Source organism: Cercospora kikuchii, assembly GCF_019650295.1.
Source record: "Cercospora kikuchii DNA, contig_00004, whole genome shotgun sequence".
Taxonomy (NCBI): domain Eukaryota; kingdom Fungi; phylum Ascomycota; class Dothideomycetes; order Mycosphaerellales; family Mycosphaerellaceae; genus Cercospora; species Cercospora kikuchii.
In genome coordinates, this window is record NW_025408585.1 from 142821 (window position 1) to 160683 (window position 17863).

Below are 17863 nucleotides of genomic sequence, written 5' to 3' on the forward strand. Positions count from 1 at the left end.
CTCCGGAAGTATTGCGCAGTACTGCATATGTTTTTGGTGCTACGTCAGTATTTCCACAAAACGATTGTTACGATGCATTCGACCAGCATCAATTGGTTCACGATGGATGGGCATACTGAAGGTCGTACGCATTGCACATTTTCATGTAGTCGTATGAATATCAATCTGCCCAAATGATAGCGTCGGAGGACTGTTCTAGGAATACAGGCAATGGCAATCGAAGCCGGCGAACGCTGGGACAGTGACAGCCCACTGAAAGCATCTCTCGATGCGCATTTGCGGAGGCTGATAACCGATGTTAGATAGACCTTTCGGACATCACAAGGACACTTTCCAGCTGCCAGCAAGATCAGAAATGCTCCGTCCGCACATTTGATGGGATGGGTGGGGAGCGAGGAAGAAGTGCAAGAGAACGAGGATGCCTTTACCCTCGAAAAGAGATAGGCAGCAGCTAATGCGCTGGACATCGGACTTGCAGAACGGCCACGCAAGCGGAATTACATGGCCGGGACGAATGAACTATAGTCTCCATTCGGCGACCCTGCTACTGGCACGTCGAAGGGCAATGCTTCAATCGTGAACTAGTCGTTCACTAATATTGTTGGGCAGAATGCAGTGATCGAAAAGAACACGGTGTGGCTGTTGGGACGCATGTCATTCTATTATCTTATCACAGTGAATCTAATGGCAGAGAATCTTGGTTACAATGCATACAAAACTCCAATTCTGCCAATACCGCACAGTACACTCAATAGTCGTTCGAGAGCTGACCTCTCCAACCTGCTCTTCGCGTTGTAGGGAAAACTTCGATAGCCCCATGTCGGCTAGCTCTTTCAATACCTGCCACTGTATGAAGAGACTCTAGCACCACTTATGAGGGACTGCAGTCGGGCATAAACCAGGAGCTTTGATATGTACAGGATGTACTGCTAGTTCCAATAGCGATCATGCTAGTTAACGGATAAGGCTGGGTCCGGAACTCCCCATCGATAGCGAGCATAGAGGAAGGGTAGTGAAGCACCGTGAGGAGCTCCCCTTCGATGGCAATCATAGCAACTGCCGAATGTGATCGCAAGGCAAGCGCGGATTCCGTGCGTGACCTCTCGGGCATTGGGCTTCTTCGTCCCTTTTCACTAACTCTTACCTTTGCAATCGACCACCCTCCGTCAGACCCATCGCCGGTTACCTCATCCTCTCCAACGCGCTACATCGCAATGCCGCCGGGGACATCGCCCACATCTTTACGCACTTTGCGCAGTCGGACGCCTCAACCTGAGCCCGGTTCTTCGCCTCAAGATCCCGACTACGTTCCGCCTAGCGACAGCTGAAAGACTGATGAGTTCTTTGCCAAATACGGCTGGCACAAGCGGCATCGTACACTTGACAGCCTCAAAATCTTCGATAACACGGCCTTCTGAGAGCGGTGAGAGTGATGAGAGTGATCGGAGTAATGTGAGCGATAAGAGCGCCTCGCCCAAGGATGCCACAACGGGCGTAGCTAGTGAAGAGAAAAGCGAGCCCGCGAGCTCATTGGAGTCCGGAGGTATAGCATCAGTCTACTTAGAATCTTGCGATGCAAGTACCAGAAACAGCGAAAGCGACAGCGAGTCGAGAGTCCTAACAGGCGAGCCTAAGCTTAGTGCTAAGCATACAGCAACTGAGCTGGAGTCTGCTACTAAGGAGTCCGAGGGAGAGTACGAACCAGCGACTGTGCCCGGGTCTAACGATGTCGAGAAGCGCTACCGCGGCACAACCGATCGACCATTCACACTTGGCAGAGAAGATGATAGATAGATGGATGTCACTGGCTACGACAATGGTAGCGACTATACCCACCCGTTCTCTCAAGACGATGGTACTGTTCAGATCATAAATTGGAGCACGATGACTGACCATTCTGAAGGTCGTATGCGTTGCACATTTTCATGTAGTCGTATCTATGCTAGTCTGCGTAGATGAGAGCGCCGGAGTACTGCTCGACAGTTCACATAGTAGCCCAGCCTTCGAAACCAAACAAGTCTCCACTAGAGTATTGCGAATCGCCATTGGCAGCGTGCCTGTTGCCCACATGCTCGAAGTCGAAGTCAAGTGTGGCCCAGTCGGGCAATTGCAGCGATGAGAAGTCCGACTGCGAGAGCGATAGCATCGCGTTCTCATCTGAATCATGTAGCGGGTTCCACGAGAATTCTGTGATGTGTTCCGCGTTCGTTCCAGAATAGGCAAGGTCATTCCGTTGCGCCGCGGACGCTGTGCTCACTGGCGGTGATAAAAGTCCTCTATTGGGCGCTGTTTGTGGTCTTACACTTTGGGTCTCTACCAAAGAGCTTGATCGTCGCTGGCTTGCTGGACCGGAGGGCATACTCTGACTTTGTTGTACAGCGGGTCGAACCTGCCCTTGTTTGTCTCTCCTCTCGTCACCACGCTCGGCAATCATTCCGAGAGTCTTTTGTATCAATGCGTTCAGCCTGAACGTCGTTCTGATCATTTTGCCACTGACCCATGTGCTCTGGCAGTAGCCCACAAGGGCATCGATACCCGTGCGCAGAACGTCTCCATAGGACTCACGAAGCCCAGGGTGTAGAGAGACCAAGCTGTGCAGGATCATAGTCGCACTCGTCATGGGGTGGATAAATGCGAATGATTGCCTGGCGCGGTTTCGCGGAATCTTCTCGTACACTCGAATCACAGCTGCAGCGAGCTGTGCGCACTGCATATCCACAGGTAATTGCTCTCTATTCGTCGCGCCATCTCTCGGGATCTTCGGCGTTCTACGAATAATCGCTTTCAAGAGGCAATATCGCTGTGAGAAGCTGTGTTAGCTCCTATTTTGCATACAACAAGTCGACATGCTTACCACGTAGAGCAACATCGATTGCTTCGCCTGCCACCACGGGACGTCGGAAAATTGCTCTTCGAAGCCGCGCGATTCTTGGTATTGCATTCTCGTAGGCATTTCTTGCCGCCAGCTGTCGAGCGCAGTGTCCAGGTACTCGGACACCATGCTGGAACTGCCAACAGAGGCCTGCTTGCTATTGTAGACTGCCCTCCAGACATCAGCTGCGATTCGAGATTGGGATACATGCGCCTCGAGATACGGCAAGATCGTGACTTTCTCGAGACTCTTCTCTTTCTCGATTTCGTCATGCAACGATGCGATGCTCGTACTAGTCCGGCGATAGGCCTCGAGCCAAGCATCGCTGACATCTAAGGGCAGCTCAATCTCGATGTTAGAATCCTGGATGAGGAACGGACGGCTGCTCTCGAGAGACATCCTGCGATCTTGCAGGTAGATACACCACCACAGCCTGCGAAACATTTCTTCGTCGAAAGCACTCATGTTTACGTAGAAATCTGAGCGGTATATGCCCAGTATATGAGCACTCGAGATGACGTGGGCAAGTGTGCGCTCCGCCCTTTCGCAAGCATCGAGCCGGAATAGGTAAATGACCTGCTTCAAGGTTAGACTTGACACAGCGCGACTTGTACCACTGAGGTATTTACCATCATCGTCAGTGCCTGAAGACTGTGTAGAGACGGTGGCGAGTCCGATGTGACATCAAGGTACGGACGCATGAGCTCTACTGCGACATTGTAGATACTCCAGCCCGCTGAATGCGCAGCTTCTGCACTGGGTGTCCGAGGCGAAGCTGTGCAGCGACCTAGGGCGATGCACATAAACAATAGGGCAACAGTAAGCTTGCTCTCGCCATGAGCCTCCAAATCCTCCAAAGTGACTTGTAGGGAGCGACTCCAAAGGTATTCGAAGGTATTCCAGACACATGGGCGGTGAATGAAAGGATAGATCATAGCCACTTCGTCGAAGAAGACGTTGAGAAGACCTTTGCAGTCTAGTGAGTCCGGGCGAACATCAAATGAGGAGAGTACATCTGTGAGCCAGGTTGTGGACCCTCTGCTGCTACGATCATCGTAAGATCGGATTGTTGGTGTCAACGGCCTGCGATTAGCGATCGGACTATTCGTAGGCGACTCCGTTATCTCGTCTTCGTTCTGAACCGAAGCTTCTCCTACAAACGTCTGTCGTTCTCTTGCATGGTCATGACACGTCTCCGGTGATGCATGATCCGCGATGACAGCCGCAGAATATAGATCCCCGTTGCTTGAAGAGGCCCAGGCGCTCTGAGACAGGGACGCATTGAGTCGTTGCTCAACATTGAGCAGCCGTTGATATACTTCGGTGGTCGTGATGTGTGAGGCGTTGGCATTCGTCGAGGACGAATGATGGGAGCTTCGGCGCTTGTTGCGCGCATGCCCTGGAAGCTCATCTCGTCGAGGCGTGGAGGCTCTGCGAGCCGGAGCTGGCGGTTCTTCAACCAGGAAGCATTCACGGCCTTTAATAGAGCAATTTCTACATGGTAGACCACCTTCACACTGCTCAGGTCAGCAGTGCCGTGGGCTAGGTGCATATGTCTTTGAACATACTTTGATCTTGCGTTGCTGACACTGGTAACTACCACTACTGGTCAGCGACTGATAGAGACCAAACTTTGGAGAACGAAATTACCATGCTTTGGCAGCATATGGCGTTCTTTTCGAGCGCTTTTGCGGTCCAGGGCGACCTTCCCGGCCTTCCATTCCGTTTGCCATGGTCGAGTGAATGCAGTTCGTGGATGTCAGAGCAACTAAGCAGGATTATCGTCCATACCGCAGACCCATCATGATGGTGGTCGGCACATATCTCCGGACCGCTGGCTGCCGTCAGCACAGGAACAGTACGGTCTTTGTAGCACTTCCGCCGGTGGCGCTGGGCCAGCCCAAGAGAAACAACTCCAGGTGAGATTTCATGTTTTAGGAGACGTGGAGTGCATAGGGTTGGTCCCGCTGCGGAGAACCTGGGACCTTCTCGGAACGGTTTGCCAAGACGTTGTACGGCATCGGGGGCTTTGGAAGCCGAGAATCGCGAACTTCACGCGCTGTGCAACACGAAACATCACGTCTTCAACATGACCCACCAATCACTGATACACAGGTCACAGAGGATATGGGATTCAAGGATATCTACGCGCACAACGGCGCCGGCAGCAGCTGCTCCAGCACTTCCGCAAGTCTTCCTGGATGCACAGACGCTACAGATTTACATCTCCAGCAGACAAAATGATCTGGACGAACAAGCACTGCGCCATCATCATCGACTCCTCTGATATTCCGCCAGTCATCGTATGCATCGTGATATTCCTGGCGCCAGCCTATTGACGCGACCTGCAAGTCGAGTCCTGGTCGCCTGGCATTAACCTCGTTGGCATATTGTCGCCACAAGTCACCTCCTAGCCCAGTGAGCAGAGTGAAGCGCCCGCGCCCACAAACGTCCAAAGTTGATATCCTTTGAGACTGCCCAATCGGAACCACCCAGACGTGTGGAAGATGGTAGCCGGAAAAGGTCGAGACAACGAGGTCCATCTCCAGATCGACTTCTGCTACATCTGGCTTCTCGGTGTCGTCAGGCTCTGTCACTGACAAGGGTGATGCGCAGTACTGCTGATTCATCTGGATACCCAGGGCGTTTCCCTCGCGATCATTTGTCTTAATGGCGCTCCACCACTCTTCTCTTAACTTGCTACCAGCTAATGAGACAGAACTCATGAGCTCGAGCTTCTTGATTCGCTCTTCTTTGTCCAGTCCGATGACTTTCCATAATCGGCGGTGCTCTTCCATGCCTTCGTTGGCTCTTCGGACTACGCCATCGCCGACAGGTTTCCGTTCTAACGTGATAGTATCCAAGATCCTCGGATGCGCGACTGCCTTGATGACATACGCCAGCTTCCAGGAAATATTCATCGCGTCGCTAACGCATGTATTACTACCGAGTCCATTGATTGGGGGGTGTCGGTGCACAGCGTCGCCGATGCAGATGACTCGACCTTTCTGGTACTCGCGAGCGACCTGGTTGTTGACGTGCCATCTGGACACCGACAGGATTTCAATATCACCAACTACATCTCTATCGGCTCCAATCATCTGGTACATTCGAGCGCGGATATCGTCGTGAGTTGGCTCGAACGCAACACCTCCTTCCGTGGCGGCCGGATGCATCGAAACTGCAAATTCAGTCCATGGCTTCACCATCCGGAAATTGCCCACTGCTGACCACTGAGGTGCGTCTGGATTTAAGACCCAGTTGAGAACTCCGGGTCTGTCTTGTATGAAGCGGCTCAGATCTGCTCTGATGTGAACATTGAACACTGAGTTCAACTGTTTCCCGTCAACGGGAATCCCAAGGCTTTGCAGTACAACGCTCCGTGCTCCATCTGCGCCGACGAGATACTTGGACCGAATGCGCCGCTCGACATTGGCATCCCGCTCACGGAGCACAGTCTCCACCAGGCGACCGCCATCCACCTCTTTCTGGCTTACAAACTCCATCCTCCACAAGACCTCCACGCCTGCCTCTTTCACTTTCTCAATCAAGATCGGCTCGAACCTCATCTGCGGCAGATCGACAATCTCGCAGGGGCTCGCTCTCTCGTAATCGCCTTTCCTGCTCCAGCCTGCACCTTGGAAGTACAGACGAGCGTACTCTTCACCATTCAAAGAATGCGTCCAGGATGTGTGCTGCATATACTGTCGAGGAGTTGCTGCTTTCAGCAGGTCTGCTTCGATTCCCGCGTCTCGCATCACTTCCATCGCTCTTTGGTTGAAAAGATGTGCACGCGGCGTGGGAGATGTTCCTGAGTGACGAGAGACCACCAGAGACGATATGCCGAGCTTACTGAGTAACAGTGCTGTTGTTGCGCCCGAAGGCCCGGCGCCAATGATCATGACATCAACGTCGTGCGTGCCATTCTGCTTCACTGTGGGAACTCCTTCTCCGGAGCCGAGATCGCCCATATCTTCCTGTGCTTCGGATGGATGACTAAAAGGGAGGCAGTGAGGCCGTTGCGGCAGCAGTACAGCAAAGATGCTATTCGACGACGAATCACGAAGGTAGATTTACATTTACATCAGCTTTCGTGAAGCTGCGGCATTCTACAGCTCGCATAGATCAGCGCCCATTCCGCCCGCAATGCCAACAAACCTTCCTACTGGGATCTCGGCTTACTTGAGTAGTCCCGGCGACATGGAAAGCTAATAGTGGTGCTGGCACAGACTCCTGATGCGCTTCCGAAGCACTTCTCGGAATGAAACATCCCCAGATTTCCGAAAAGCTTGGCACTCATGTGGCAACCGCACAGCATGTGCTATTGCAAGACGATACGAAGCTTTGGAGCACAGGTCTACACGACAACTCAGAATTCCAAGAAATCTCAGCTCAAGAAACCTCATTTCAATATGCGACTCAACTATGTTTCCAATCCTCCTACGGGCCTGGAAGCCGGCGATGAAGCTATAGTGGAACGTATCAAAGCCCGTCGAGGAACCAAGGGTCTGATACCATTGGATCTGACACTATTACACGCTCCGAAGGTCGCAGATGGTAAGTCCTGGTCCAATACACTACTCTCTCTCTCTGATGTTCCCTCATTCTCCGTGCAACGCTGACAACGACTGTCCACGAACAGGCTGCAACGCCCTCTTTGCCGCAGTCCGAACCAAAACTTCCCTCACAGACGACATCCTCGAAATAGCCATCTGCCGCACATGCCTTGTCCTTGGCGCCTGGCATGAATGGAATGGACACGTTCCGAAACTCCTCGCTTCGACAGCTTTTCCGGGCGAAGGTGGTCTGGAGATCGTCAAAGCCGTGCATTTGATTTCTCCAGGTCCCCTGAACGCGCGACAATGGGCTGCATTGAATTACGCTGATCATATGTCGAGAGCTGTTGCGGTTCCTAACGATGTGTTCGAACAGTTGGGAAAAGCGAGTCTTAGTGAGAAGGAGATCGTGGAATTGACAACGCTAATTGGAGCATATAATATGATCGGAAGGGTCTTTGTTGCGTTGGATATTGCGGACGCGAATGAGAAGCCACCACAATGGATAGCGCAATGAAGAATGGAAGAGCGTCTCGAACCAGCATCAGCTCTGCTGATTGTAGACAGGTTCCAGCAAATCAATTTTCGTGCTTCGTTCTGATATATTGAGCCTTGATGGAGCAAGCCAGTCAAGCTGCAGATTTTGGTCGAGATCTCAGCTTCCATTCAGGACATCTTCTAAGAGTGTGGCAGGCGCCTCATCCCGGCTTTGCAGAAGCTCGTTTTCCGAATTTCTAAGGTAGATGCAAAATGGATTTATCGCATAGCGACATTTTGACACCGCAAACACGCTTTCTGTGAGGTTTGACTTGTGCGAATATGTCCCTGAAGGCGTTCTAGGAGCTCCCAGCAGGCAAAGAAATCGAGAAGCATCTCAGTGCGCGTCAATGTAATGACCATGCCCCATGGACTTATGTAGCAGCTTTGCACTCTGACGCTTTCACACTTTCATACTCTCACACTTTAACCTATCTCGTGGCCAGACGCTGCCTCAGGCGATTGATTGCGATGGAATTGCCACCACCAGCCACCTTCCGAAGCCCGCTATGGGTCTGGGAAGGAGATAGCATTTTCACCCTTTCACAATTTGACAAAATCACAAAATTATAAAATCACAAATGACAATGTAAGAGTATATAAAATGTAGCAATGTATCAAGCGCCCCAGGAGTCATCTCCTGAGAAGTCAAGACTAATTCTTGCCTTTCAATCGTGTGCGTTCTGCGTGCTTATGTCCCGCGCCAAGCATGGGTGGCACTAGCCGTCATGCCTTGGTGCCTGACAAACCACGCCTCCTGAGCCGTATGCCTCTGGCTCTTGCAGACAAAATGACAAAATGACAATTTGACAAAATCACGATTTGACAAAATGACAATTTGGCACTTTCACACTTTGACAAAATAGCACTTTGGACGCTGAACTCCGACCTTCCATGCATCCCTTCACGCTAGCACGCCGAATCTGAGATTAAAACGATGATATAGACTCAAGACTGTCTGCACTGTAAACCAAACTCAGATCTTGATCTAGATGAAAGAGACGAGGTGAACATAACGTGATGCGTTACCAAAGCTGCACAAGTCCGACTAATCTAGAAGACTGCTGGAACAGCTGGACCCCAAACAGACAACGCTTCGGGTCCCGCAGGAATACTGCCGACAGGAGTGTCTTTGTTCACCATATCTCCATCTGCATAGTGTTCCTAGAAAGACGAGTCTCAGCATTAGTCATCGTGACGAGGGTTATGTTTGGAGATGGAATTAAGACTCACCACAACGAATTGACTGGGGTCGAACCAGTAGTCAAATATCTGACTTCCGAGCAGATGCTGGACACCATCGATCAGCATGAGGCAAAACGTTCACAAGACTGCGACTTACCCTCCCAACGCCCCAACATAGCTTATATCCTTGATTCTCCAAATGCTGATGACCTAACTGCTGCACATCCAAATCATGTACTTCGAACGCCGCGTGCGCAACATCAGGCTTCGCGTGGGGTTTCGCACTCTTGATGAAAAAGGCATGATGATCAGTGAACTCCTCGCCACGATCAATGTGCAAGAAGCAAGTCGAAGGCTTTCCATCTCGTGTTAGGATGTCCGAAGGCGCGAATGATAAGTTCTTGGTATACCAATCGAACATCTCCTGGAAAGTGCCGATGGGGTATGCCACTCCCACATGACTCCAGCGATAAACAGGCGCCGGACCAGGCGGAACACGATGGAATCTGCCGAGACGTGATTTCTCAGTTTCGAAATTAAGGACAAGTTTCTCTCGTGGAGGTGGGTCGGGTATTCGAGGTTGCTGCCCAAGGACTAGATGACATTTGTAGCCTGCTGGGTCTGTCAAAGTGACAGCTTCGCCGCCGCCAGGATAGCCATCGAGTTCGTAAATTTCCGTGGCGCCTGGGATTTGCTTGATTGCTTTCTCTAACTCTTCGCGAGACTCGACTTCAAAAGCACCACCGTCAAAGGATGACTGCCCATGTTCTGATTGCCGGGCTACGTAGCATATTGGTTCTGGGCCGTAACCACGAAAGAAGATGATCTTGCCGGGTTCTTCCTTCTCGATCTTGAGGCCAAAGTCGAGCAAAAACTGGCGAGCTTTGGTCAGGTCTGCATGACTATAGCTCACGAAGGCGGTCTTCAGAATGCGAACTCGATTGTCGTCCTCTGCTAAAGGCATCTTGTGATTCTTGGCAAAAAATGTGCTAGGCGAAAAAAGGTTAGTGGATAATGAAGCTGAGTGTTGATGTTGTCCGATAATTACAACTCGCCAGCACACGGTATATAGCAGCGTGTGACGCCTCGCGATACGGGTGCAATCACATTGTACGATCACAGCGTCATTCGCTACACCATGTCGCACGGCACTGCCATACTGCTTGGGGGTATCGGCGTTCCGAGAAAGCTTTCCGAGCAGGGATCTGTTTCCGACGCAGTATAGCTGTTCCGCACCTCCTTGATCACACCTTCGCTAATGATCCCCGATCAGAGCTCCATAGCAGCGACAGCAATGTACTATAGAGCATCAGTTGTAGCACGTCAACAGAGTCACAAACACACAAGTCCAGATCGCATCTCAACAGTACCATCACGTCCCTCTACCCTTGCTACAGCAGAAATGGCGCCTGTCAAAGTTTCCTGGGACCGGCTTGTTCGATATATTTCCGCCGAAGACGGGCAAATCCATTATGGAGATGCAATCATCGAGGCCAACGATGTTGATCGGATTGCCGAAATAGCTCACGAAGGAAAGCTCAAAGTGACAGTCTTGGAGGGTAGTGAGCCGATCACTCTGAGTCGTACGGACAAGACCGATACTGTAAAGAAGGTCCTGGGACCCATAGAGGTACAAAACACGCCGGGCTTCAGGTGCATCGGTTTGAACTACAAATCGCATAGTCAGTGTTCCCTCAATTGAGCACCGACCATAATCACTGAGCGTATTCCACTAACTTATCACCGTGTTTCTGTAGTCCTAGAAGCAAGCAGAACCCTGCCGCCTTACCCCACAACATTCACCAAACCACCACACTCGGTAGCCGACCACGACGAAGACATTCCGATTCCTCGATGGGTGTCCAGGAAGCTTGATTATGAAGGCGAGCTCGCGTTCATTGTCGGCAAGACGGGCAAAGACATCTCCGAGAAAGACGCCTTGGATTACGTGGGAGGCTACACGGCAGTGAATGATGTCAGCGCACGAGACTGGCAGCGTGATCCCGAGCTCGCAGGCAAAGTGCCGCAGTGGAACTATGGCAAGTCTGTCGACAAGTTCGCACCACTGGGTCCAGTCCTCGTCGCACCTCACGTCCTGGGTGCGGCTGATAATCTGGGTTTGAAGACGTATCTCAATGGCGAGCTGAGACAGCAAGGCAACACATCGGACTTGTGCTTCGGGATACCACAAATCATCGCATTCCTGTCGCGGGGCACGACTTTAGAGAAGGGCACAGTGGTCTTGACTGGTACTCCAGGCGGCGTAGGCTTGTTCATGAACCCGCCGGGCTTCATTCAGAATGGCGATACATTTTCGGTGTGGGTGGAGAAGATCGGGACGTTGTCGAACAAGTATATCTGGACGGGTGAGGACAAGCTGCATTTGTTCGAGGGAGCAAGAGAGAATGGAGGCAGCTGAGTGTGGAGATGGCATGCAGAAGGCGATGATGGGAAAGTGAAGAACGAGAAACGCGAAGGAAGGCGCGTCGAGATCTGTGAGGCCTACGCGCCAAGACCGAATCTTGGTCTCGTCTCGACGCGACTTTGACCCTCGTAATGCATCGTCCTTATTCATCATAATACAGTGCTCGCACAATCATCAGAAGGTCATGATTCGAACTCAATCTATGCGAACACTTACTGACAGCAAGATCTCGTTGCATTGATACGCGTCGTTGCCGCATACATGTTATTGATGCAAGTATGGAGATGGTGAAGTCGCTACCGATTGGTCAGGCTGCAGAAGCTCCCCGCCTAGGGGTAATGGACATACGATAGGCTTAGGGTTGCATAGCGGGGACAGCTCAAGTGGCAGCAACATTGCTGATTCGGACGAATGTACACCAAACGACAACTTCTTTGTACTCTCAAGCCTCTACTGAGTGTATATCCTTGTAAGAGTGCGATTGCGAGTTTACACAAAGTGCAAGACCTCCAGCTTTTCAAAAGATTACATCTCAATGTCGTGAATGCAACCGGATTCAGAACTTTCGACGATGACGCGACCGCACACAATTTTTCTGCAATGCATCCATGCACAAATGATTCTTTCTTCTGATTGTGATTCTGTGTTATCGAAGAATTGGGACAAGTAGCCTGGTGCTGAAATTGTGGCATTGAACCAAGCAAGCCAAACCGGGCCACCGACTCTCGGCCACAGCAATATCTGCCACACGGCACAACCTTGCAGCAGATTGCGCTGCAGCGAGACATCAACATCGACTTGCAATGAGAAACGAGATGCGTGCGTGCTTGTAGACTTTGAACAGAATACGGAAAAGCATCGGAATAGTTCGCTATAAGACCGCCAAACCTTGGCGTTTCCAAGGGCATAGAATGTCAATGCGCTTCAACGTTATGAACTTGTATCAAGTTCCATCGTTTCTGCATAAATCATCAATGGTATTTAACCCATCAACGGCGTGAAACCAGGATGCGTCAGAATCAACGGCGCACACTGCGTAACCTCCGCACCAGTGACCAGCCATTGCACATCGGGGGATTTCAACATTGCCGTGCCAGCCTCATGTGTTCGGACCAGGAAGACCTTGGCTGCAGTATACGCAGGAGAATTACACCACACCAAGCCATAGGTCAGGTCGGGTGCCTCGGGACCCCACAAACTGCCTCTGATCGCGTAAATGTTGCGCTCACCAGGAACAATCATGGCGAAGTTCTGGCCTCGTGTGCCGCTCTCGACGTCAATAAGGCGGAACCGAGAAACTCCGTACGCAGCCATGCTATCGGGATACCCTGTTGTCATTGTCAGCTATCGTAAGAGACATAGAGCGCAATAGAGTCGTGACTTACACGCCAGGAACTTTCCTTTGGCTCCATAAGTCACATTCGAGGACATGTCGAACACGGTATCGAGATTTGAAGCGGGACCGAGGTAGATGCTGCCATCGTCGCCGGCCACAAGGTATGCCGCATTGGTCACATCCGAAATGCGAACTTGGCCAGCCTTCAAGGGCACAGACTCTTTTACGGGTTGACCCTGAAGGAGCGTCGGCACTGGTGGCAGCTCATAGATCGGGCTCTCGACAGGATCTACGGATCGAGTCGAGCTCTCTTCAGGATCAGCGGGCTCGATCGGCGTCGGTTCCCCTTCCTCTGGAATCTCATTTCCAAGACATCCTTCCGCAAGCTTGGGACCTTCAAACTCTCCAAGGGCATACGACTTCTCAAAAACGCTGAGCTCGAAGTCGACGCCAAGACCGAGTTCCCAATCGATGCCATCACACTTGTCCTCATCTTGTGCCATCGGCGTGTTCCAGTGGGCTTTGGCGCCGAGATTCGGTCTGGAAACCACCGCAACACCCTGCGTCCACAGGCCGTTAAGCACGTCGATTCCAATGCCGACACTAATGGGAAGGCCGATTGATGCCGAGAGTTCGAGCTCGCCCACTGCTTCAAATGTCGTGGTTACGGTGGGTTTGAAGCCTGAAAGTCCAGTTCTACTCGTGTCGATGACATCCAACACCACGCTCATTTCTGGAAATTCTAGTTTCGCACCCGCGAGGACCCTGCCCAGGGCTTTCACACCAGCTTTGCCATCGACGCTTAGAGTAATCATCGGTCCGAGCGTGATGATACCAGGAATCGAAAGACCCGGTAGCCCTGCAGAGTAGAGCTGTTTCTTGAGGAATTCGAACTCCTTTTCGACCAAAGCTTCGATGCCAAGATGGACACCCACACCGATACTTCCATCCAGTTCGACTGCTAGAGAGGTGGGACCTTTGAGAAGAGAGATACTCGCCGTCCCTGCGACGCTCAACGAGCCAGTCACGCCGCAATCCACGCACCAGACATTCAAGCGTGGCTTCGGGTCCTGGATAGCGTACCTTTCGGCAATAGCCTTTGCCTTGGAGCTCGACGCAGAGAATGCCGCCGCGCCAACGTCTTCTTCCTTGACCTCCAACGCATATAGAGGGATGCTATTCTCTACTCCAAAAGAGGAATTGACCTTGAAAGGATCCATGTCGAAGGGTATCGTAAATCCAATGGAGGGTCTGATGGTCGTGAAAGTATCGACCACCATTTTTATCGTTTCAATCGCGCTGTTGACAAGATTTTCCAGATTCTCAAAGAAAGCGGCCAGTTTCTTGAAGGCTGCCGCAAGGCCCATCGCACCGGCATATCCATCGATGATCATCGATATTGGCCAGCTCTCTTCGAAACCGAAGATACCCAGTCTCTCCCGCAAGCCGGTCACGTTGCCAGCTACGCCGGGCTCATACTTGAGAAAGCCGTATGCCATGTCCAGCTCGTTATCGAAAGTTGGCCCGCATGGAATGAAGGGGCTGTTGAGCACGATTTGCGAGAAGTCGTAGGTGGTGGAATACTTGTCACCCTCTCCTTCTCTGCCATTCGCATTCAACGGGAATGTTGAGGGTTTCCGCCCACATGCTGCAGTTGGATCGTTGCTCGCTCGGGTGTTCGTATTCGATGGTGCCTGGGGCACAGTGCGATCCGGCGGAGGGCGGCACTCGTTGGGGTCCATGAGGGAAAAGTTGTCCAGCATGAAGTCCACCGATTCGGATTGATCGTAACCTTTGCCGCATTGGAACTCAACTTCCTGCCGAAGTAGTTCACTGGTCAGCAGACGTTCTGCACAAAAACACGGGGATAAAGTCCACTCACTAGGCGAGCTCTCTCGAAACCTGCCACTCTCTGCACAGTTGCCTCCCACAAATTCCACTGTCCCGCCTGTTGAGGAGTCGTGAAAGTTATTGTCGTACCGGCCTGGGTAAGCTCCAGGCCGTTGGTGTTGAAGTACACTCTGAGGAGGCACCCTTTAGCCGCCCAAGTCTGATGCTGTCCGAACGCCCAGTAGAATCTGAGACGGTATTCTCTATTAGGTTGCGTGCCGAAAAGCACCAGTCCCGGATTTTCATAGCTGAGTGTTGCCGGGCCCTTGTAGCTACGCATTTTCATTAGCACCAATTGAGGCATCTCGTGCTGCCGAGCTCAGGTGAGGGAATGATAATGACTTACAAGAAGGCGGTTCCGTCCTGAGCGGAGTACACTGAGTCGCTCTCTCTACGCGCGAAACCAGAATAAGACCATTGATATCGACCCATCGAGTCGATTGGCTGTTCAAAACTAGGATTTTGTAGTATATTGACGCTTGGCTCGGGACAGGCGGGTTGCGTGGAAGTCGGTGTGCCGACTGCTGGTGTTACAGTCACACAGGTCTCCTTGGGTCCTTGCGTGAGCGAGAAATCGTCCAGGAATAAGTCAACCTTGGTCAGTCCTGGTTGCGTACAGTTCACCTGGAAGTCCTAGACATAGAGGTCAGTGAGTATCAAACAGGATGGTGCAGCCATCGCAGACGTACGAGTTGGCTTGGGTATTTCAGTGTTGCGAGGATTTGGTCCGTCTTGACAACTCTTTCCACTCGAATCCATTTTCCAGCTGTTCCTGGGCCAAGCTCTATGATCGGAGCAGGTGCGGAATCCCAGAAAAAGCCGGCCCTCATTTGGCAAGTGCCAGCTCCGAACCCTTGTCGTTCACCAAGAGCATAGCTGAAGCCGAGGACAAATTCCTTTTGGCCCACTAGGTCGTCGTTGGTACTGATTAGCATTCTGAGGTAGTCGAAATTAGAATTCCCATCCCACGGGAATGATGCGTGTCTATTGCAGGTAAGTTCACAGTCAGCTCGAGGGATTCCTCGTGGTCACTCACATGAACTGCTCTCCATCTGCTGGTACGTACACGCCACTGCCTTTTTCTATACTGCCAGGTGAGATGTACCATTCCGTCGGATTGAAACCAGCTGGTGCACGCTCGAAGCTGGGGTTATCAAACAGATTGACCGCGGTGGAGCAACTGACCGAAGGTCGAGGTGGAGAAGTCGAGGTAGTGGACAGGGTCGTCGTCATCTGCGTCTGCGAAGTGCTTGAAGTGGTCGACGAGGTTCCAAGTGATGCACTGCTGGCGCTGCTCGAGGATAAGATAGACGTGGTAGTCGTCGTGATAAAGAGGGAGCTTGACGAGCTCGGTGTCGCGCTGTGACTCGTGCTAGTTGAAGTAATCAATTGTGACGTGCGAAGACCAAGCACACAACCGCCCTCATCCTTGGTCTCTCCAATGTCAGTCTTCAGGGTGCATGACTGTGCACCTTGATCACTGGTCCTCAATTCCCATGCTTGGCATGTGGCCTTCAGGGCACAAGCTGCGAGGCAAGCCAACTCAGCGGCGCTGTCGGACACTACTGCGCGTGCCCTTGACTTGCGTGGGATATTGAATGTCTCGAGGACGGTACCGACCACGGACGATCCGCGAAAGACTTTAAAAGATACTGGCTTGCCATCCGGACCAGCAGAAGTCGCAGTCTCAACAGAACCTGCCGCACCTGTCGTTGTTGTGCTTGAAGTGCTGCTAGACGAGGTGCTACTAGATGTAGTAGACGAGGATGTCGTGCTGCTAGATTTTGAGGTGCTGCTGGTAGTAGCAGGGCGAGGATGATGTCGTGCTGCTTCCGGAACCAGTTGGCGAAGATTTCGTGGTGGTACTGGAAGCAGTGGACGAAGATGATGTCTTCGACGTCGTCGTCGTCCGACTGCTAGTCGTAGATGCCTTGCTGCTACTAGAAGTCGTTATCCGCCTCGATGTCGATGTCGTAGACGATGATGTCGCCGTGCTTTTGCTCGTCGAGGAAGTGGTGGTGGTAACTGTCGAGCGCTGGTTCCGGCAACCCCAGCAGTTACGTTGGTAGTAAAAGGTCGTGGACCGGGAAGTCTTCTTGGCTGGGGTGAAGCCTTGCTTCTGCAGTCCGTCCTTGTAGAGAGAACACAGCTTGCGAGCGTGCGAGTACGAGAATGATGCACATTTGCTATCCGACAGACAGTCTCGTGCGCATTGTTTCTTCGTCAACGTTCGTGAGGAATAGGCTCGTTTTAGCGGAGATGTCCTCCTCAGCGAGCCTCGAACATGACAGATGCGCGTGCGCGGTGCGTTCTCGATGCGGATGGCATCGCACGAAGGCAGGAACTTGCCTGGCTGAACTGTTGGAGGCGCTTGATAACCATACTGGCGACGCTGCAAGGGCGCCTGATCTGTGCTGCCGGTATCGAATGTACCCCAGGAGATATCAAAGTCACTGACTGCGTCCTTGAATTCGCTTAGTCGGCCAGAAGCATGCGCAGTGGCCGTCTCAGGGTCGAATTCCAGCCCAGAAGCGTGAAAGAATCCGAGTTGTCCAGAATTGGGAGTGCTGCAACTTGCTGCGGCGGAGATGAAGGTGATTTCTACAGCTGTCCATCGTTCCCGCACATGGTCAAGAGCGTCCCGATGTGTGAATTGAATCGTCATGGAGTCATGGCGACAGACCACCGACTTGATCCACTCGGAATGATCCAGAGGTACTGCCAACGAGTGTGTCTGCGCCGTGATGGTAGCTGCGATCACTTTCTCCCGTCGCCACACCGGTACATCTTCTGTGAAGAATATTGAAGTTCCATTGGAAGGCTGGAGATGGTTCAGGTCTCGCTTGTTGAGATGAGGATGTATTGCTGGGATTAGTATTGGATGGCCTTGTTGGGGAAGCGGCTTATCCAAACTCGTCCTGACGATATCTGCGGGTGCGTCTTGTGAGCCATGTGCCAATGCTGACAGGCAGAGCGTCCACACCGCGGCCGATAGCATCGTCTGAAGTGCGGGCACGGCGTACGACGATGGCATACAATTGTTGAGAACGCGAGCGGAACAG

The 17863-nt window shown here is 52.0% G+C and overlaps 6 protein-coding genes across 6 annotated transcripts; 2 read left to right on the forward strand and 4 right to left on the reverse strand.

Annotated features, from left to right (window-relative positions):
• Positions 1–1984: 1984 nt before the first annotated feature.
• CKM354_000629100 (uncharacterized protein) lies at positions 1985–4605 on the reverse strand (the record flags this gene model as incomplete). Its single annotated transcript, XM_044801599.1, has 5 exons — positions 1985–2800; positions 2855–3448; positions 3502–4389; positions 4441–4474; positions 4523–4605. The coding sequence occupies 5 exons, from the start codon at positions 4603–4605 to the stop codon at positions 1985–1987; spliced, it is 2415 nt and encodes an 804-aa protein (XP_044657534.1).
• Positions 4606–5016: 411 nt separating this feature from the next.
• CKM354_000629200 (uncharacterized protein) lies at positions 5017–6843 on the reverse strand (the record flags this gene model as incomplete). Its single annotated transcript, XM_044801600.1, has 1 exon — positions 5017–6843. The coding sequence occupies one exon, from the start codon at positions 6841–6843 to the stop codon at positions 5017–5019; it is 1827 nt and encodes a 608-aa protein (XP_044657535.1).
• A 441-nt stretch (positions 6844–7284) lies between these two features.
• On the forward strand, positions 7285–7945 carry CKM354_000629300 (uncharacterized protein; the record flags this gene model as incomplete). Its single annotated transcript, XM_044801601.1, has 2 exons — positions 7285–7429; positions 7515–7945. The coding sequence occupies 2 exons, from the start codon at positions 7285–7287 to the stop codon at positions 7943–7945; spliced, it is 576 nt and encodes a 191-aa protein (XP_044657536.1).
• Positions 7946–9018: 1073 nt separating this feature from the next.
• On the reverse strand, positions 9019–10114 carry CKM354_000629400 (uncharacterized protein; the record flags this gene model as incomplete). The annotated part of the gene is made up of 3 exons (XM_044801602.1): positions 9019–9129; positions 9199–9255; positions 9308–10114. The coding sequence occupies 3 exons, from the start codon at positions 10112–10114 to the stop codon at positions 9019–9021; spliced, it is 975 nt and encodes a 324-aa protein (XP_044657537.1).
• A 438-nt stretch (positions 10115–10552) lies between these two features.
• CKM354_000629500 (uncharacterized protein) lies at positions 10553–11569 on the forward strand (the record flags this gene model as incomplete). The annotated part of the gene is made up of 2 exons (XM_044801603.1): positions 10553–10832; positions 10908–11569. 2 exons carry the CDS (start codon positions 10553–10555, stop codon positions 11567–11569), a joined length of 942 nt encoding a protein of 313 aa, XP_044657538.1.
• Positions 11570–12556: 987 nt separating this feature from the next.
• CKM354_000629600 (uncharacterized protein) lies at positions 12557–17799 on the reverse strand (the record flags this gene model as incomplete). The annotated part of the gene is made up of 10 exons (XM_044801604.1): positions 12557–12903; positions 12961–14728; positions 14794–14813; positions 14892–15073; positions 15148–15434; positions 15491–15785; positions 15838–15928; positions 15987–16161; positions 16215–16507; positions 16797–17799. 10 exons carry the CDS (start codon positions 17797–17799, stop codon positions 12557–12559), a joined length of 4461 nt encoding a protein of 1486 aa, XP_044657539.1.
• Between the last annotated feature and the right edge of the window lie 64 nt (positions 17800–17863).